Source organism: Notothenia rossii (assembly GCF_949606895.1).
Source record: "Notothenia rossii genome assembly, chromosome: 2".
NCBI lineage: Eukaryota > Metazoa > Chordata > Actinopteri > Perciformes > Nototheniidae > Notothenia > Notothenia rossii.
In genome coordinates, this window is record NC_136904.1 from 54,583,193 (window position 1) to 54,598,479 (window position 15,287).

The window sequence follows — 15,287 nt, forward strand, 5'->3', positions numbered from 1 at the left end:
AAGCTATGGAGCAGAGAGTTCTCTGCCAGCCAGAGGTGATTTGTTATTAGTTCAATATGTCAAACTGATTTCCCTGACTACAATCTTTAGTTACATGGTGAAACGTTATGCTGCTTGTACTAATAAGCCAAATAATATAAGCCACACAGGTTTTAATAGGATGTATTCATTATCTTTACTTGTGTTGCGGTCTTTTCAGCAGCGCCATCTCTATAACGGCGATACAGTCACTACCCATTATTTACATTTCACCGTGACATGGACAAAAATGTAACGTCAGCTTACCTCATGACACGAATCCATACTCTCCTTTGGAAAACATCGGCCGGGAAATGATAGAACAAGCACGTTTCATGCGAAGACCTGTGGCTGCAACCCGGAGCAAAGCAACAAACCATTGCGTAGCTAACTAGTAGCGCTAGCTTTAGCTAACGTTAGCTAACGAAACAAACTGCCGAGTAAAATTGGAAAACACTGGCAATTAATTATTCTATAATTTGTAAAACTACGGTGTTAAAAACGACAATTTCAAAAATACAGATTCTAATGGTCAGATATAGATATACATATACTAAAGATAGGCAGGTACTTGCTTTCAAGAAGAACACAGGGGAAAACAAACTTAGCGGGAGTGTTTACGTGTTCTGCGTAATGACGTAAAATGGCCTCGACAATTTCTGTAGTCCTATTCAGCCACTCGGCAACAACCATCGTTTTTCAGACATGTAAACTCTTCAAAAATCCCCAGTGGGGTCACTGCTGATGTATTTAATGTCGTAGAACAAAACGTGATTTATCTCTTAAATTTGTGTTAACCACAGACCTTATTTCGAGCTATTTTCCGAAACCCTTTGGAAAAAAATGCATTGCTTTTTGAGGAAGGAACCGGAAGTGCTAAAAATGTTAACTTACTTCCGGGTTTTACGACGCGTCACTGCGGTTCTCTATTGGAGTTAAACCATGACCACGCCCACTCATGTTTCACTTCTGCCGCCATTACAAGTCTCTCGCACAGACGCACTGTTGAAAGCAGACGGAAGAAGAGTAGAATAAATTCATGCCAGGTAAGCTTATTTTACAGGTTAAATTAATGTTAGAAAAGGTAAAGATATTGAGAAAGAACACAGCTAGCTACAATAAAAAAAAAAAGAGGCTTACTGCACAATTCGTTTAGTCAGATGCTAGCATTAGCTTTTAGCTGATTAACATTAGCACAGTAGCCTACAGCACTTTCAGCGGTTTATGGACAATATTAATCCCACGTGTAATGGTAGATAATACTTGCATATCATTACTGTTTAGCTAAATGTGTGCAAGGCAAAACAATTGAGAAACAATAAGGCTTGCTACCATTTTAAAGTAAGCTCACTTTAAAATTGCTTTGTCAGATGCTAGCTTTTAGCTGTGAACATTACAGTATACAGCACTGTTAGCGGTTTAAGGACAGTATTAATGTATAGTGAATCAGTGAAATAACTATTTAATCATTAACTGAGCAGTGTTGGCTACCATCACTTTCCATCGGATTTTACAGAGAGAAGGTGCACTAAAAAGCTTTAGCTGCTAATGCTACAGCACCACGTGTGTTTTACTCTGACAAGAGCAGAAACTGTTTCATGGTCAGTTTTCAGCTGGTGCTAAGTTGCAGCACCACGTGTGTTTTACTCTGATAAGAGCTGAAATTGTTTTGCGCGGTAATTTTTTAGCTAGGCTAGGTCATAGCACTGTGTGTGTAGGTAGACACCTTTTAGCAATCTAGTTTCTTTGAAGTTGTTTTGACCTATTGAATTGAATCCTTGATTCAATTTGTTTGCATACTATTCAACTATTAATGTTGGTAGTTACAGTGAAAATGTGAATTGTATTGTTTTTTACTGTATAGCTTGTAATTGTTTAAACGTTTAACTTGCCGTGTAATGATTGTAATAATGCTATTCAAATTAACTATGTTTTCTTGTCATCAAGGATGCAAGCTGTAAGGGTGAAGTACAAGGATCATCAGAAGTACATTTGCTATGAGGGTCAACTGACCTTCAAATTCTTTTTGGATTGTGGTGAGTGAAAATTAAACATATTTCACACTAACCTATTGAACACACTTGGGATGTCAGTTTATGAGTGGCACACTTGATTTGTGGTCACAGGCCGTAAAAGGTAGAATTAATGGCACCTACACACACAATAGGGATGGGTACCGAGCCCCGGTATTTAACGGGCCCGGGGCTGAATTATTAAAGACCGTTGTACCATTAAGCTTCAACATTATCGGTACTGGAGACATGTACAAAATATATGTCTTATGTATTATTGCTACACAAACATTATATTGCAGTTTTAGTGTCGCCAACTCCGTTTCTAAAATGCAAAAAGACTGCAAAATGCGTTTATGATTATTTTTAGTATTTTCGATCTTTCCAATCCAGACGAGAGATCTCTCTCCCCTGTTTGTGTGCAAGGGGGCGGGGAAGTTTACACACACGTGGCTGCTACATGCAGCAACACACACACACACACACACACACACACACACACACACACACGGAGGAGATGGCGGAGAGAACGCGCTCCGAGGTGTGGTTAAACTTTACCCGTCTCGATGTGGACAATGCTCGTTACCAAGATTGCCATAAGGGTTTAGCATGTAAGGGCGCTAACACGAGCAATTTGTCTAAACATTAGTGCTGTAGCGATGCGTCGACGATGTCGACGCGTCGACTTCAAAATATCGTCGACGACATATTTCCTCGTTGACGCATCGCCACACACACGTGGGTCACCCAAAACAACAACAAGCAGTTCGCAATCACACTTTAAACACTATGGAGACTGAAACGGCTACCACCTCCTCCTCACAGGTTTGCGCACGAAGCCCTGCAAAAATCCCCCAAACAAAAACATCTCGCCCTAGGTCTTTCAAATTGAATTTATTGAAATCTCCAATATCAACGTAAGAGCTTGTTCGGGGGGTGCTAACACTTAACCATAAACTTTATCGTTTACTTTCTCCGTCTTTATATGTAGATATTACTTTTCTCCGTTAATCTCCGTCACGTTGTTTCGATAGCAACAACAACTTCCTGTCAACAGCGCTACCTCTCCTTCAAACTAAAAGCATATTCATAAATAGGAACAGCCCCAGTGTTGGGCATCTTGAGTTCTGTGCACTTCGGTAGTGCTAACTATCTTATAGCTCTCCGTGCGGTTTGTTCGTGCTTGGTTCGTTATTAGTTAATGTTAGCTACCTAGCTAGCGGCGCCAGCTGTGTGTTAGTTAACGTTTGTCATCATTTAATGTTGGATGGAATGGTAGCTAGTTTACGTCTGCAGAACACCGCTATCTAGCCGCTACTAACCCGGAACGAACAAACTGCACAGAGAGCTAACTCATGTTGTGGTCGTTTACGAGTCAAACATAACATTAGACTAACGTTAGTCAGCTTATAGCAGGGGTCGGCAACCCCTGGCACGCGTGCCAGCATTGGCACGCGGCACCGTAACCAGTGGCACACTAGGAATAAGTGGAATAAGTGTGCAAAAATATTTAAATTGTATTTTCGGATCCTGAACGAGACCGCCGCCAGAGCGCGTCTCCCCGTTACCTGCCATAAACGCAACGAAGCCCCGTTCTCTTTATCTCCAGGTGACTTTCTGCCGCTTTCCTCCGTGGTGCAGTGCTGATCGTTTCACCACGGAGGAAAGCACTTCACTAATTGCAGTACCCATAAGGAGCTGTACAAATGCCGCAGTTTTTGCGTGGCTGTGTATTTAGTTGAAAGCCCAGTGGCGATCTGCTCATCTCTCATCGAAATAATATGCTACAAAGGGGCGGACTGGCCATCTGTGTGTTGAACTTTTTGTCGGCTCCCAGACCGTAGTCGAGGAGGGAAGAAGCAACAAGCTTCAGGTTCAATAACCCACTTTAGTTTAAATGACTGGAGAGAGGCGAGCTCTTCTTAGGAGGCCGTTGCATTTATTCAGCTGTTCTTATGTTTCACAAAATACCTAACAGACCTCTGTTTTTCTGCTGCCTCGTTTCACTTCCAGAAACAAACACACGTTCCCTCACTGTCGCTCTACCATCCACAAACACACATGCACAAGCCACACCCCTCTTTCTCTCTCTCTTAAAGGGACAGCGATCTCATCTCACTCTGCATGACCCTAATATCATAACATGTGTGTTCTGGAGAATCACAGAACGGACGATCGTCCTTATTATTATGCCGTTTAAACCAATTATTTAAATGTGTTTGTTAAATTCGACATCAATTAAGTTGCGCTGACAGGTCCACACACTGCTTCCCCGCAGCGAGGCTCCCCCCGCCCTCCTGCTGATAGTTCGCTGCTCTACCCCCCCCCCCCCCCCCCCCCCGTTGATAATTCTCGATCGTTGGCACGCTGATATTTTTTTTTTTTTTAAATGGCACTTCATATCAAAAAAGTTGCCGGCCCCTGGCTTATAGTATCAATGTATGTCAACTAACGGAGCCAAGCAATGTCCAGGCCAGGGCTGCACGTAAGCTGGTGCGCAGTTGTCATGAATGAAGTAATGTTTTTTGGTATTTATTTGAGATACATTATGTTTTTTATAAATCGAACAACAGAAAAATAATCGTTAGATTAGTCGACTAATCGATGAAATAATCGCCCGATTAATCGTTTTCAAAATAATTGTTTCCCCCCAGCACTACTAAACATTTAGCAAAAGTGCTCCACAATTATACAAACATGGGTTAATGATTAGAGGTAACCGGGTTATTTTGTTTGTTAAAGTTTCAGCTATTCTGTTTACAATTCTGTCATCAGTCATCTGTCATTTAATACGATTTGTTCACACATTGTTGTTTGTTTTGATGTGAAATATTATTTTATTTTATTTAAATAAAAAGCAATGTTAGTTTTGTTCACAATTTGTTTAGTTAGTTTACCTTATTTTTTTCTTCAAAATAACCAATAAGAGTACCGGATCGATAAGCGGTATCGATAAAAGTAGTAGTACCATTAAAACCTTTACGATACACACACCCATCCCTACGCGCACACACGCACACACACACACACGCGCTCTTCTGTTACAATAAAACACTTTCAATGCAAATCCTTATGGCTCATTTGGCTTGATTCTAAGTGAACGGGTCGGGAATGTAATTCTTTTTTTAAATAATGTTATGTTATATAAAATACTTTAGTTTTGCATAACATAAGATTATTTCAATATCAACTTTTTCCAATGAAAAAATACATTTTAAAAATGTGTTTGAATGTAAATGTTTTGTGAAAAACAAGTGACTTATTCTAATGGGACCATGATTTGTGAGAGGTGAATAACACAATTGCACTAAATATTGATTTCATTGATAGTAATAAAAGGTACAAACTATGTACAAACAAAAAATCTGGATTTTGGGGTTTCAGTGTTGAATAATTAAACATGCACTGGGTCAAATTTACCCAGAAATATTATTGCTGTTACAGAAAAACTAATACAACAGGAGGGTTAAAATAAAGTAATTGGTTCTCTATTTTTAGGGAACCCAGCCTTCCTATGCATCATTATTCATTGCATAAAATAATAATGATATTGCTGTATTACTCAGGCTGCTGTGCAGTCAGTTTTGGGGTAAACATTTTGAAGTAAAGATGGACTTGATTTCAGTTTTCTGGCTTTTCTTTACAAATATACAAAATACTCTATTTCATCACAACTCTTATTTTGTCTTCACAGTTGCCAATAAATTTGACATTCCCACCTTGGATTTAAAAGTCTTTGATGTAACAAAGACTGAAGTTGATGAGGAGCTGTTTGAGTTTCTAATACAGAGACAAGACCTTTGTGTCCTGGAGATTTGTTTGCCTCAAGATCCAAATGGTGAGTTTTTTTCCATCTTGGAGCCCCATATTTATCCATAACACTCAAATGTATCTGCTGATTTGTTGATTCTCCTTATTACAATCATATTCAAACAATTCCTTAACTTAAATCAGTAGTGGGGCTTGTCTTATGTGAATATTTTGCATTCCATGTATAATTAACAACAACTCTTTGAGTAATAATAGACATTTCCACTTAAATTGTGTTGTGGTTATTGTCAATCACACCAGATTTCTGTTAACATGATTTCCAGATTCGTTAAGCTCCTCTGCAAGCGCCTCCGTTACAGGCTACAGCGATGTGGACTCTGATGACACCATCATACTGCAGCGTAGTCCTGCTTCTCCAAAGAGAGAAGAGGATAGCCGTTTAGCCAAAGTAAGCTCTGCAGATTTCATTACAGCCTTTGTCTGAAAGTTTAAACAAACTTGAAAATGTAGTGATAAATGACAGATGAATGAAAGTTGTGAAATCATGATTATTAGTGGTTTTTTACACTTGATATTTTATGACTGTTTTAAACGTTTCAGTGTGTTCTTTTTATTATTACTTCCACTAAGATGATTGAAGACATTCTGAAGAACAAACCTGGTGGAGAGAGGATCATGAATGAGTATGCTCAGACTAAAAGTCTAACAGATGCCAGGAGACGCGATATGGTCAAGATATTGGTTGCACAAATGACAAGTGATCATGGGTATGTTCTCGTAAAATCATAACATACCTACACACCAAGGACACTTTTATTGACTTGATATGGTGAAGTACAACACCCTTCTTTTACAGAAGTTGTGCGTTTGTGTCTCACGCTGTGTGTGTGTGTGTCTGTGTCTGTAGGACAAGTCCTTCAAGGCGTGTTAAAGAGGAATACGCAAAGCGCATCACTTCCTTGTTCCCAAACCTGGCCGATCCTAGGAGCAAGTTTGGCTTTGTAAGTACATTAGAAACTAGGTGTCACACAATTCTCTGGGACTTTTGCTTTCCGTCCTCAAAATGTAAATGTGGAAATTATTACACTGTTGTGTGATGTTTCCAGTTCAGCTAAAGAGTATGGAGGTTATTCCCTATCTTTATTCAAGAGCGTGCTCTTTCAATTTGAGAGCATCATTTCTTGATTTCACGTTCAGATTTTGTATTTCTTTCCCTCAAACCCTGTCCTCCGCACTCCAAATAGCGCCTGCTTGCACTTAGATTTGCTCTGCTCCTGCTCAAACACTTGCACTGAAATCAATAAATTATACTCTCAAATTGAAAGACCACACTCTTGAATAAAGATAGGGAATAACCTCCATAAAAAAGCTATTAACATTTCTGTATGCCCACCATATCTGTCATCTCTCCTAAAGCTTTCCTTAAATGGTATTAATGCCCAGTTCAGTGTGTAGTTTTAAGGAAATGACAACTATATTTAACCTGCTCATCAAACTGAATTACACCCTTTTACTTTAGGAGCATTTCTACAATGCGGAAGATGGTAGTGGGTACCTGGCATGGAGACTGGAATTTGTTCAAAAGGGAGCATCAGAGGGACAAAAGAAGACCCTGCGTCAGTCACTAACAGGTATGTGATTGGTATTGTACGTGGATAGTAAATCTAATTTATAACACATGATTGGAGAATAATTTAATGTATAATCTTGTTTTTCTAAACATTGTACTCTTTTGTAGTTTATATTTATTCTGTTTCTGTATCAAATTAATCTACTTTCATCGGATGACATAACTTAAAACAAAATGTCATATGTATGTAAAGAGTAGTCAAACACAGTATTCAGTAAACATTCCACCTCTGTTACAGGTGGTCCAAAAGCTGATAGAGGCCCTTTCACAGAGACAAACTGTCTAACCACTGAAAGCCTGTGTTGCGAGGCTATCGCACTAATGAAGCACTCAGCTGATGAAGCAATTGTCAAGGAGAAGATGAAGCAGACCTTCACATATCGCCAAAAGATGCTTCATGACCCAGTCAAGTCTTCTGAAATATTCACTGCGTTTCCAAGATTCCTAGACATACCAGGAATGGTATGTGGATCTTTGACTGCTTTATTACTGTTCTACAAAAGCCTGGTTAGGGATGTTAAATCTTTCATGACCCTTATGTCTACTTTTCCGCTTATTCCATCTTGTCTGCAGATTGAACAGGACTTTAATCTTCTGTTTGGTGATGTCCCCTCTGCAAAGTTCCTGGAAAAGTGGCCAACTGTATGCAAGAAGAAAGTCCTTGACCAAAGCTGTGGCCTCACACAGACAGGCGACCTTCAAGACCAGGTTCAAAATGCTGGATCCACAACAGAAGTGGAAAATTTTACAATGGAATAAAATATTTGTTCTCATTGAACGGATAATTAGTTTTAAGGCCAAATGGAATGACTGTTTACACATTTGTACCGTAATTTTCGGACCATAAGAATGAATATAAGCCGCAGCAGCTACATTGAATGATGTGTACATATATAAGCCGCACTGGACTATAAGCCGCAGGTGTTTTTAATGTTTAATTACCGGGAAAGGGATGGCTGTTTGAGGAAGCTCCCATTTATTAACATTTCAACAAACAAGTTACATATTTGCATAACGTATTCAAGTGTTACCATTTATTGCAATAGTAGCTACAGAACATGTATTGTGCTGTGTAAACTGTACTGTATAACATAGCCTTTCAGACACACAAACTTTTCAACTTTCAAACTTAAACGGTGCGCTCCCAGCGCACGTACCGGCAGTGATCTACAGCAGTGGTTTTCAACCAGTGGTACGGGGACAAACTGTCTCGCTCTCGTAATGTCTGTCTGTCTGTCTGTCTTGCTCTCGTTCTGTCTCTCGTACCACTCTCGGTTCCACTTTTGCTTTTGCGCGCTACCTGTCTCAATCTTTTCCGGCCTCCAGCTTTTCCTGCTGGAGCCCGCCGCTTAAAGGTGGGGCGCGCGGCCATAAAGCCCATAGAGTTAAAGGTGGTGGACTGTAACCTGTAAAATCCATAGATTTAGGAGGTCCCCTAGTGGCCGTTAGCTGTAAAAATCCATAGATTAGCTGCACCATTATATAAACCGCAGGGTCGAAAAATGGGAAAAAAGGCGCGGCTTATAGTCCGAAAATTACGGTACTTGTTTTTTCAGGATGGGACAGCGATATGTCATCCCTTATGGTCCTTGTGCACCTTCTGCCACCGTCAACTCAGGGCCGCAAGAGACCAGGAAAGCTCTCAGCCAGACAAGCCAGTGAGCATCTTGTGAAGTTTCTCAAGGCGAGGTAACAGTTCAATGAAATTAAAAGAAAGTTTACTGTTTAGTCCACATTCATAATCCTGAGAATTTTTTTAAAGTTCATAAATCAAGGTAAGATAAGGTATTTGTTTAATTTTAAATGCATCTTCTGAAACAGTTTGTGAATCGTTTATTATTTTAATAAGGCTAACTAAGTTATTCTGTCACAGACTGGGACCAGCATTCAGGGGCATCTGGACAGCGGCAACCCTATCTGCTTGCTGTGGGGACCCAGAGGAGTGTGTTTCACAAGTACTTCATTGTGATTGACAAACAAGCAATACCATGTAAGTCACCAGACTGTCTTGCCTGTATTGATGAGCTTTTCAAAGCTCATTTCGTCTTTTGTACCTCCTACAACCAGGATCTGGTGAATGTGTACAATTCTTGCAAACCACGATTTATGAAATCGATGTGGAAAACACTAAGGTGAATCCTACACTCACAGAAATATTTAACCCTAACTTTTAAGATTTATGTAAAATAATTACATGACAAATTTCCATTTAATTTGTTTAATATTTTGAACATAAACCTACCTAATAAACTTTACATTATGCATAGTGTAATAAAGCCTATTCGTTTGAAATGCATATTCACCAGGTTTATGTATTCAGTATTAATATAATTTATTGAATTTAAATGCATATTAATCCGATTATGTATTCAGAATACATTAAGTATGTTTGTTTGAATTACATAGTAATGAGGTTACCTATTCAAGATGAATAATGTGTATGTGTTTGAAATACATAACAATTAAGCTTAAATGCAATCAAAATGCATTAGATTTATGTATTTTTGTGATTAATATCCAACTAATCTTTCTATTTTCCATTCAACAATATCTCAATGATTCATACAATCAGACCACCTTGTTGATTCAACACATTTATTAACATTAAAGCAAACCTCTTCTCTTCACACAGACACAGACACAGTTCAGCAGGTAGTGTAGCTCTTCAACCAAGTCATCTACTGCTGTAGATGGAACATGTAAAATGTTTTCTAACTTTAATAGAACAGAGGCAAGTTAGGAAGGTTAAACAAAGTGTTGACTGAGCACCTGCCGTTTCTAGCTTTCTGTGTGTTCGATATGTGTGAATCACCTGAGCAATTTGAGTTTCAGTGCTTGTACTTTGGGGGAAAGCTTGGACGATTCCAGGTCCATCAGGATCTTCTGGTAAACTTTGAATGTATTCTTCAAGCTTTTTGGATAGCTTAGATTAAGTGCGTAGATCAACCCATAAAGCATCACGCATGCATGGTTGATACTCTGGAGGTTGTGGAGAACTTCGACCCCTTCCAGGACCACACCGACATCTGCAAAGCGTCCACCAGGACCATCAGGATCATCACTCTCAGCTCGAACGGTGTAGATTGCTATGGTCGTCCCTGCGACGTCTACCTCGGCCTCACGGCATTCGATGTCCTGAAAGATGGAGGGAACACAGAACAATGAGCTGTGTCAGTCTAACCTTGACCTTTGATCACCAAATTCTAAGCAGCTTATCAATGAGGCCAAGTGCGTGTTAATTTGAAGAAATTCCCTTAAGGCACGGTAGATATAGCGTTCATGAAAATGAGATGGACACAAGTTCAAGGTCACAATGACCTCAAGATCTTTTGACTCCCTAAAAGTCTGGAAAACAAAACAAAAAGTTACATTATGTATAAATGGAGTTGTACATTCAATGATCATCAACTATTTAAATATGATAAAAAGTGTTGTTTGAGCATTGTTGATCACAATGAGGGTCGCGTTAAAGAATCTTGATACCATTTTTTACCGTGTTTGTGGGTACGTGCCATAAAGAACAGCATGTTGTGTCTCATTGCTTAAAATTAATACTCTTAATCCTTTAATTTAGTGCATTTGTAATGGTGCACATGAAACATAAGATAGTAACTTACATGTTCATAGGTTAGTCCTCCCCTGAGGTTAAGGTTTACTCCTCCCTCCTATCCAACCCTCTCCAAACCTCTCTTGTGCTGTCCTCCCTCTCTACTAACCTAATTATGTTTCCTGTTAGGAAATAGAAGGAACTAACCTTTCCCTATCCTGATCTTCTCTCCCCTAACCCATCAACCCTTGAAAATGCCCCCTTCTACTAAATAGAATCAGTCCCAACAGCCAAAACAAAACAAAGTATCCTTACTACTACACTGTTTTATGACTTACCTCTTGACATCCGGCTTTGGCTTTACTGACTGCCTCAGATCCTCAGCTGCCTTTTGACAGAGAAAAACAATAATTATCCCATTATTTCTCTCCATGGATATCAGCCCTAAATACACTACAAGGTATGGTAAAGGAGGAAGACAGGAATGGCATTATCTTTGTAAACTACATTGTAGAAAAAAATCGAGAATTAACCCATTTAGCCCTACGCTTTATGCTCTATAATAAACCGTTTCGGAGATATTCACAGATATGTAAAACTTTAGACTTTTTGTCTAAATCTAAAAAAGGGTCTAAAAAAATGCACCCCTACCCGAAAAGCTTTGAATGAAATGCATTTCAATTCGCCAATCATTGATTATTTTCCTACTCAGCATAGAGCACCAAGTTTAGTGAATTGCTAGCTAACGTTAGCTAGCGAGCGCCGGTACACAACACGTAGTAGGACTAAAGATACAACTGCTTACAATCATCACAAACTACGTAGATTTGATCATCAATGAATTGATATTAATGTTATATGATAAAAACTGCACAAATAATACACAGATGGATGTAAGTAGACAAAGGATGACTCGGATTACTCACCATTAAGCCTGAGGTACCACATGTGGTCCAACGGAGAATAAGGATGTCATTTCCTGTTTCCCGATTTCACTTCCCCCAAGTTGTATGTAAACCAATCACATACATTTTAAATAAAATAATCTTGTTTGTTTCACAGCTTTGATTATTTAAACCATGTTAATATGTATTAAGTAATTACATTCAATATATTTTAGAATTGACAGGAATTATACAAATTATAATTAATTTCAATACATACATTAAAAAAATATGTGATATATATGAGTATTTAAATAAAATCAATGCTTAAAAATAAACTCTACCATGATTCATTTCTGTGAGTGTAGGGTTGCAGAGTTGAGGGCTTGGATGCTGAATTGAGTTGATACTAAGATTGTTTTGAGGGCTCTAATATTGTATTGAGCTAACACTGAAATGTTATGTTTTATTTGCAAAAGCTCCCAGGCAAATTATAATTCCCTGATAAAAGACTTGAAGCTAATCCACGGACATTGGTCAGGTAAATCACTTCGCCTTAAATGCGGTCAGGCTGGTTGTTCTCAAGTTTATGGCACTTTTTCCGGGTTTTGAAAGCATCTCAATAAAACACACACACCTTGTTCTGATCCTGGTGAAGGCCCCTCTACAGCTGAAGATTTGGCATCAAGTCATTTTGATGATATGCCATCAATAACTACCCCTTCTGACTCAGTCCTTCTTGATAAGAGTCTCGCAGACAGCTGCACAGCAACAGTTGCTGAACTTAAAGTGGCAGGTGTAGGTGAAACCACCATTAATTCTTTGGTCATTTCCATGGAAGAGATTGTTTATGATATCCACAATCAAGCAAAAGAGTCTGTAAAAAAGTGTCTATCTTTACAAGAGCCTCACAAAAGTGACATTGAGTGTAAAATCGATCAGTGTTTTGAAAAAATGGGAAATCCTTTTGGTGTATTAAATTCAGAAAGTAGAAGGGTAGACCCAGTGGAATATGTTCTTGGGACAATATTTGATACCCTGCGCAATCGGACTACTGGAGGTTATGAACAGGTTGTTGTTACTGATGTATTTGTTTACATCCCAATTTTGAAAACATTACAGTTCATTTACAAACACCCTAATATAAAGGAGATGCTGCAGACTGAAACCATTTCAAAAGAAGATGTCCTTCATAATTTTTGTGATGGAGATTTTTTTAAGAGTCATGCTCTTTTTCAAAACAGAAACATGCATTTCAGATTCAGCTTTTCAATGACGATTTTGAAACTGCAAATCCTCTAGGATCAAAACGGGGAATACATAAATTGGGAGCAATTTATTTTACGCTGCAAAATATTTCTCCAAAATACAACTCAATTCATTTGGTCGCTTTGTTTCATGCCCAAGACATAAAAACGTATGGCTTTTCTAAAATCCTTGATCCACTTGTGCAAGATATTCAAATACTTGAGAGGGATGGAATTATGGTTCAATATTTGATAACTTAATAATTTCATTCGAATTGGAAGAGAACATGCCACCTAAAGAAACTAAGTTGAGACCAGACGCAGAGCCAGGCTCAACTGCAGATATCAAGGGAGGGATAAAAATCAGATCAGATGCTACAACAGTTCCAAATCTTAGACAGAAGAAATGGAACCAAATTGAGAAACTGTTGGAACAGTGGCAAATGAGAGGACTGTTTCCAGCTGATGATAAGCCTGGACCAACAGAAGCCCATGGCCATGTAATAGCAGTGTTTGACTGTGAACATGAAGAACACCTACAACAGCAAAGCGCAAGAGTGAAAGCTGACCAAAGGAAATCAAGAGTCATAGGTCTGTTACATAATCTAAAATATGTCAGTATTGGACCGGCAGACAGCATGGATGTGTTCCAAGAAGCAGACCTGCCAATGAGGGAAGACATAGCAGGAATAACAGAAGCCGCTCCAGTTATCCAAACTCCAAGGCAGTATCCAAGCCTGACCGAAGACTCTCCTCCTGACACGCCAGAGATTCAGGTGCAGAATCAACAAAGAGGGGGAGGAGGTTTCCGAGGAAGACAAGGTGGCAGAGGAAGAAGACGTTTCCAAGGACATAATCGACCAACAGGACAAGGTTTCCAAGGTGGAGGTTGCTCTATATGTGGTCAGTTCTCACATTGGGCCATATATTGTCCGCAACACAAGATGCTGCAAGTACCAGAATATCTTCCCACACAATTTCGGCAACAGCAAACGACTGCATATCCACCTACCCAAGTACAGCCGCAAGCACAGGTATACACTCCCATACAACATCAACAAAAGGGAAAATGGAGAAGAGAGCAACAATCAAGACGAAGAAGAGATGAAGGCTGCTACAAATGTGGTCGGCTGACACATTGGTCCAGAGAGTGTCCGCAGAACATTGCACCAAACAACGGCCCTCCATGCAGTTACCCCAGGGGAGGTTTCCATGACTACGACAGAGGAGTGGGATCCCAGGGATATCAAAGAGGAACAGGATTTCCAAACATGAACCAAATGCCACTGACAGCTTGATATCAACCACAACAATGAGGAAGCTCAGAGGGCCAGACCACCAGGTGATGCATCTTCAGCACTAGAGTATTTTGAAATCCAGCTATATAGAGCCACATATGTCACCACAGGAGGTAGACGTTGAATGTTATTTAAAAGATAGTGAGTAGAATATTGCATTTACACATAAAGCATCCACAGATTAGAAGTAGCAGAGTAGAACATTTAGCAGACTATTTTTGTAATTATGAGAAGGATACAGATTACAAGTGATGTTGTTCCCCCACAAAGAAAACTATTGTGTCGACACAGCTAGTGAGGTCAAGACGATGGGCTTCCACCCAAAATATGCAAGGGGCGGCGATACACCTGACGTGAAGCTGTCCAGACCTGAAAACAGAAACTCGATTCTGCTGTGGTGAAGTCTGGCTACAAAGGGAGGTGTTCCAATAGGGTCGCTTGTCTCAAACCAGTGAAGAAGTCAACAAGAACCCAGCAGAACTAGAGAGTGACTGTTAGCGGGAGAACAGTGACGGAGCGACAGAGACTGGCCCAACATTTTCCAGCCAGTACATAGATCGACCCCGTCAGAAGACCGGGGCTGTGTTTAAAGGGGAACTTCATTTACTGTTAGTAGAAGTGTAATTTTTAGTCAAACAATTATGTGATTTATGGAGTCAGATTACATTTTTCTCTAAACACAATTTTATAATCGGTCTGAAGTATCTGTTTTAAGGCATGAGCCGCAGATTAAATAACATAACACTGATTGAGAGCTTGGAGGAAGAAGTTGTAGGGTTTTTACAACAGTTTCAAGAATCAGTTTTTATTTATTTATTCTTGAGTAACTTTACTGATTTATAGTGTAGTGCGTAAGGCAATATCTCATTTTGAGTGAGGG

At 39.4% G+C, this 15,287-nt stretch overlaps 1 protein-coding gene across 1 annotated transcript; it reads left to right on the forward strand.

Annotated features, from left to right (window-relative positions):
- The first annotated feature begins 1,525 nt into the window (after positions 1-1,525).
- On the forward strand, positions 1,526-12,034 carry LOC307028321 (uncharacterized protein). Its single transcript, XM_079663248.1, has 11 exons — positions 1,526-1,541; positions 1,966-2,054; positions 5,725-5,868; positions 6,125-6,249; positions 6,432-6,568; positions 6,709-6,802; positions 7,321-7,432; positions 7,670-7,893; positions 8,005-8,139; positions 9,050-9,120; positions 9,305-12,034. Exons 2-11 carry the CDS (start codon positions 1,967-1,969, stop codon positions 9,402-9,404), a joined length of 1,230 nt encoding a protein of 409 aa, XP_079519374.1. The 5' UTR covers positions 1,526-1,541; position 1,966; the 3' UTR covers positions 9,405-12,034.
- The last annotated feature ends 3,253 nt before the right edge of the window (positions 12,035-15,287 follow it).

Coding starts and splice junctions, on each gene's coding strand:
- LOC307028321 (XM_079663248.1), top strand. CDS start 1,967: ATGCAAGCTGTAAGGGTGAAGTACAAGGATCATCAGAAGTACATTTGC. Junction 5,869..6,124: donor TTTGCCTCAAGATCCAAATG/GTGAGTTTTTTT, acceptor CATGATTTCCAG/ATTCGTTAAGCTCCTCTGCA. Junction 7,433..7,669: donor CCTGCGTCAGTCACTAACAG/GTATGTGATTGG, acceptor CCTCTGTTACAG/GTGGTCCAAAAGCTGATAGA.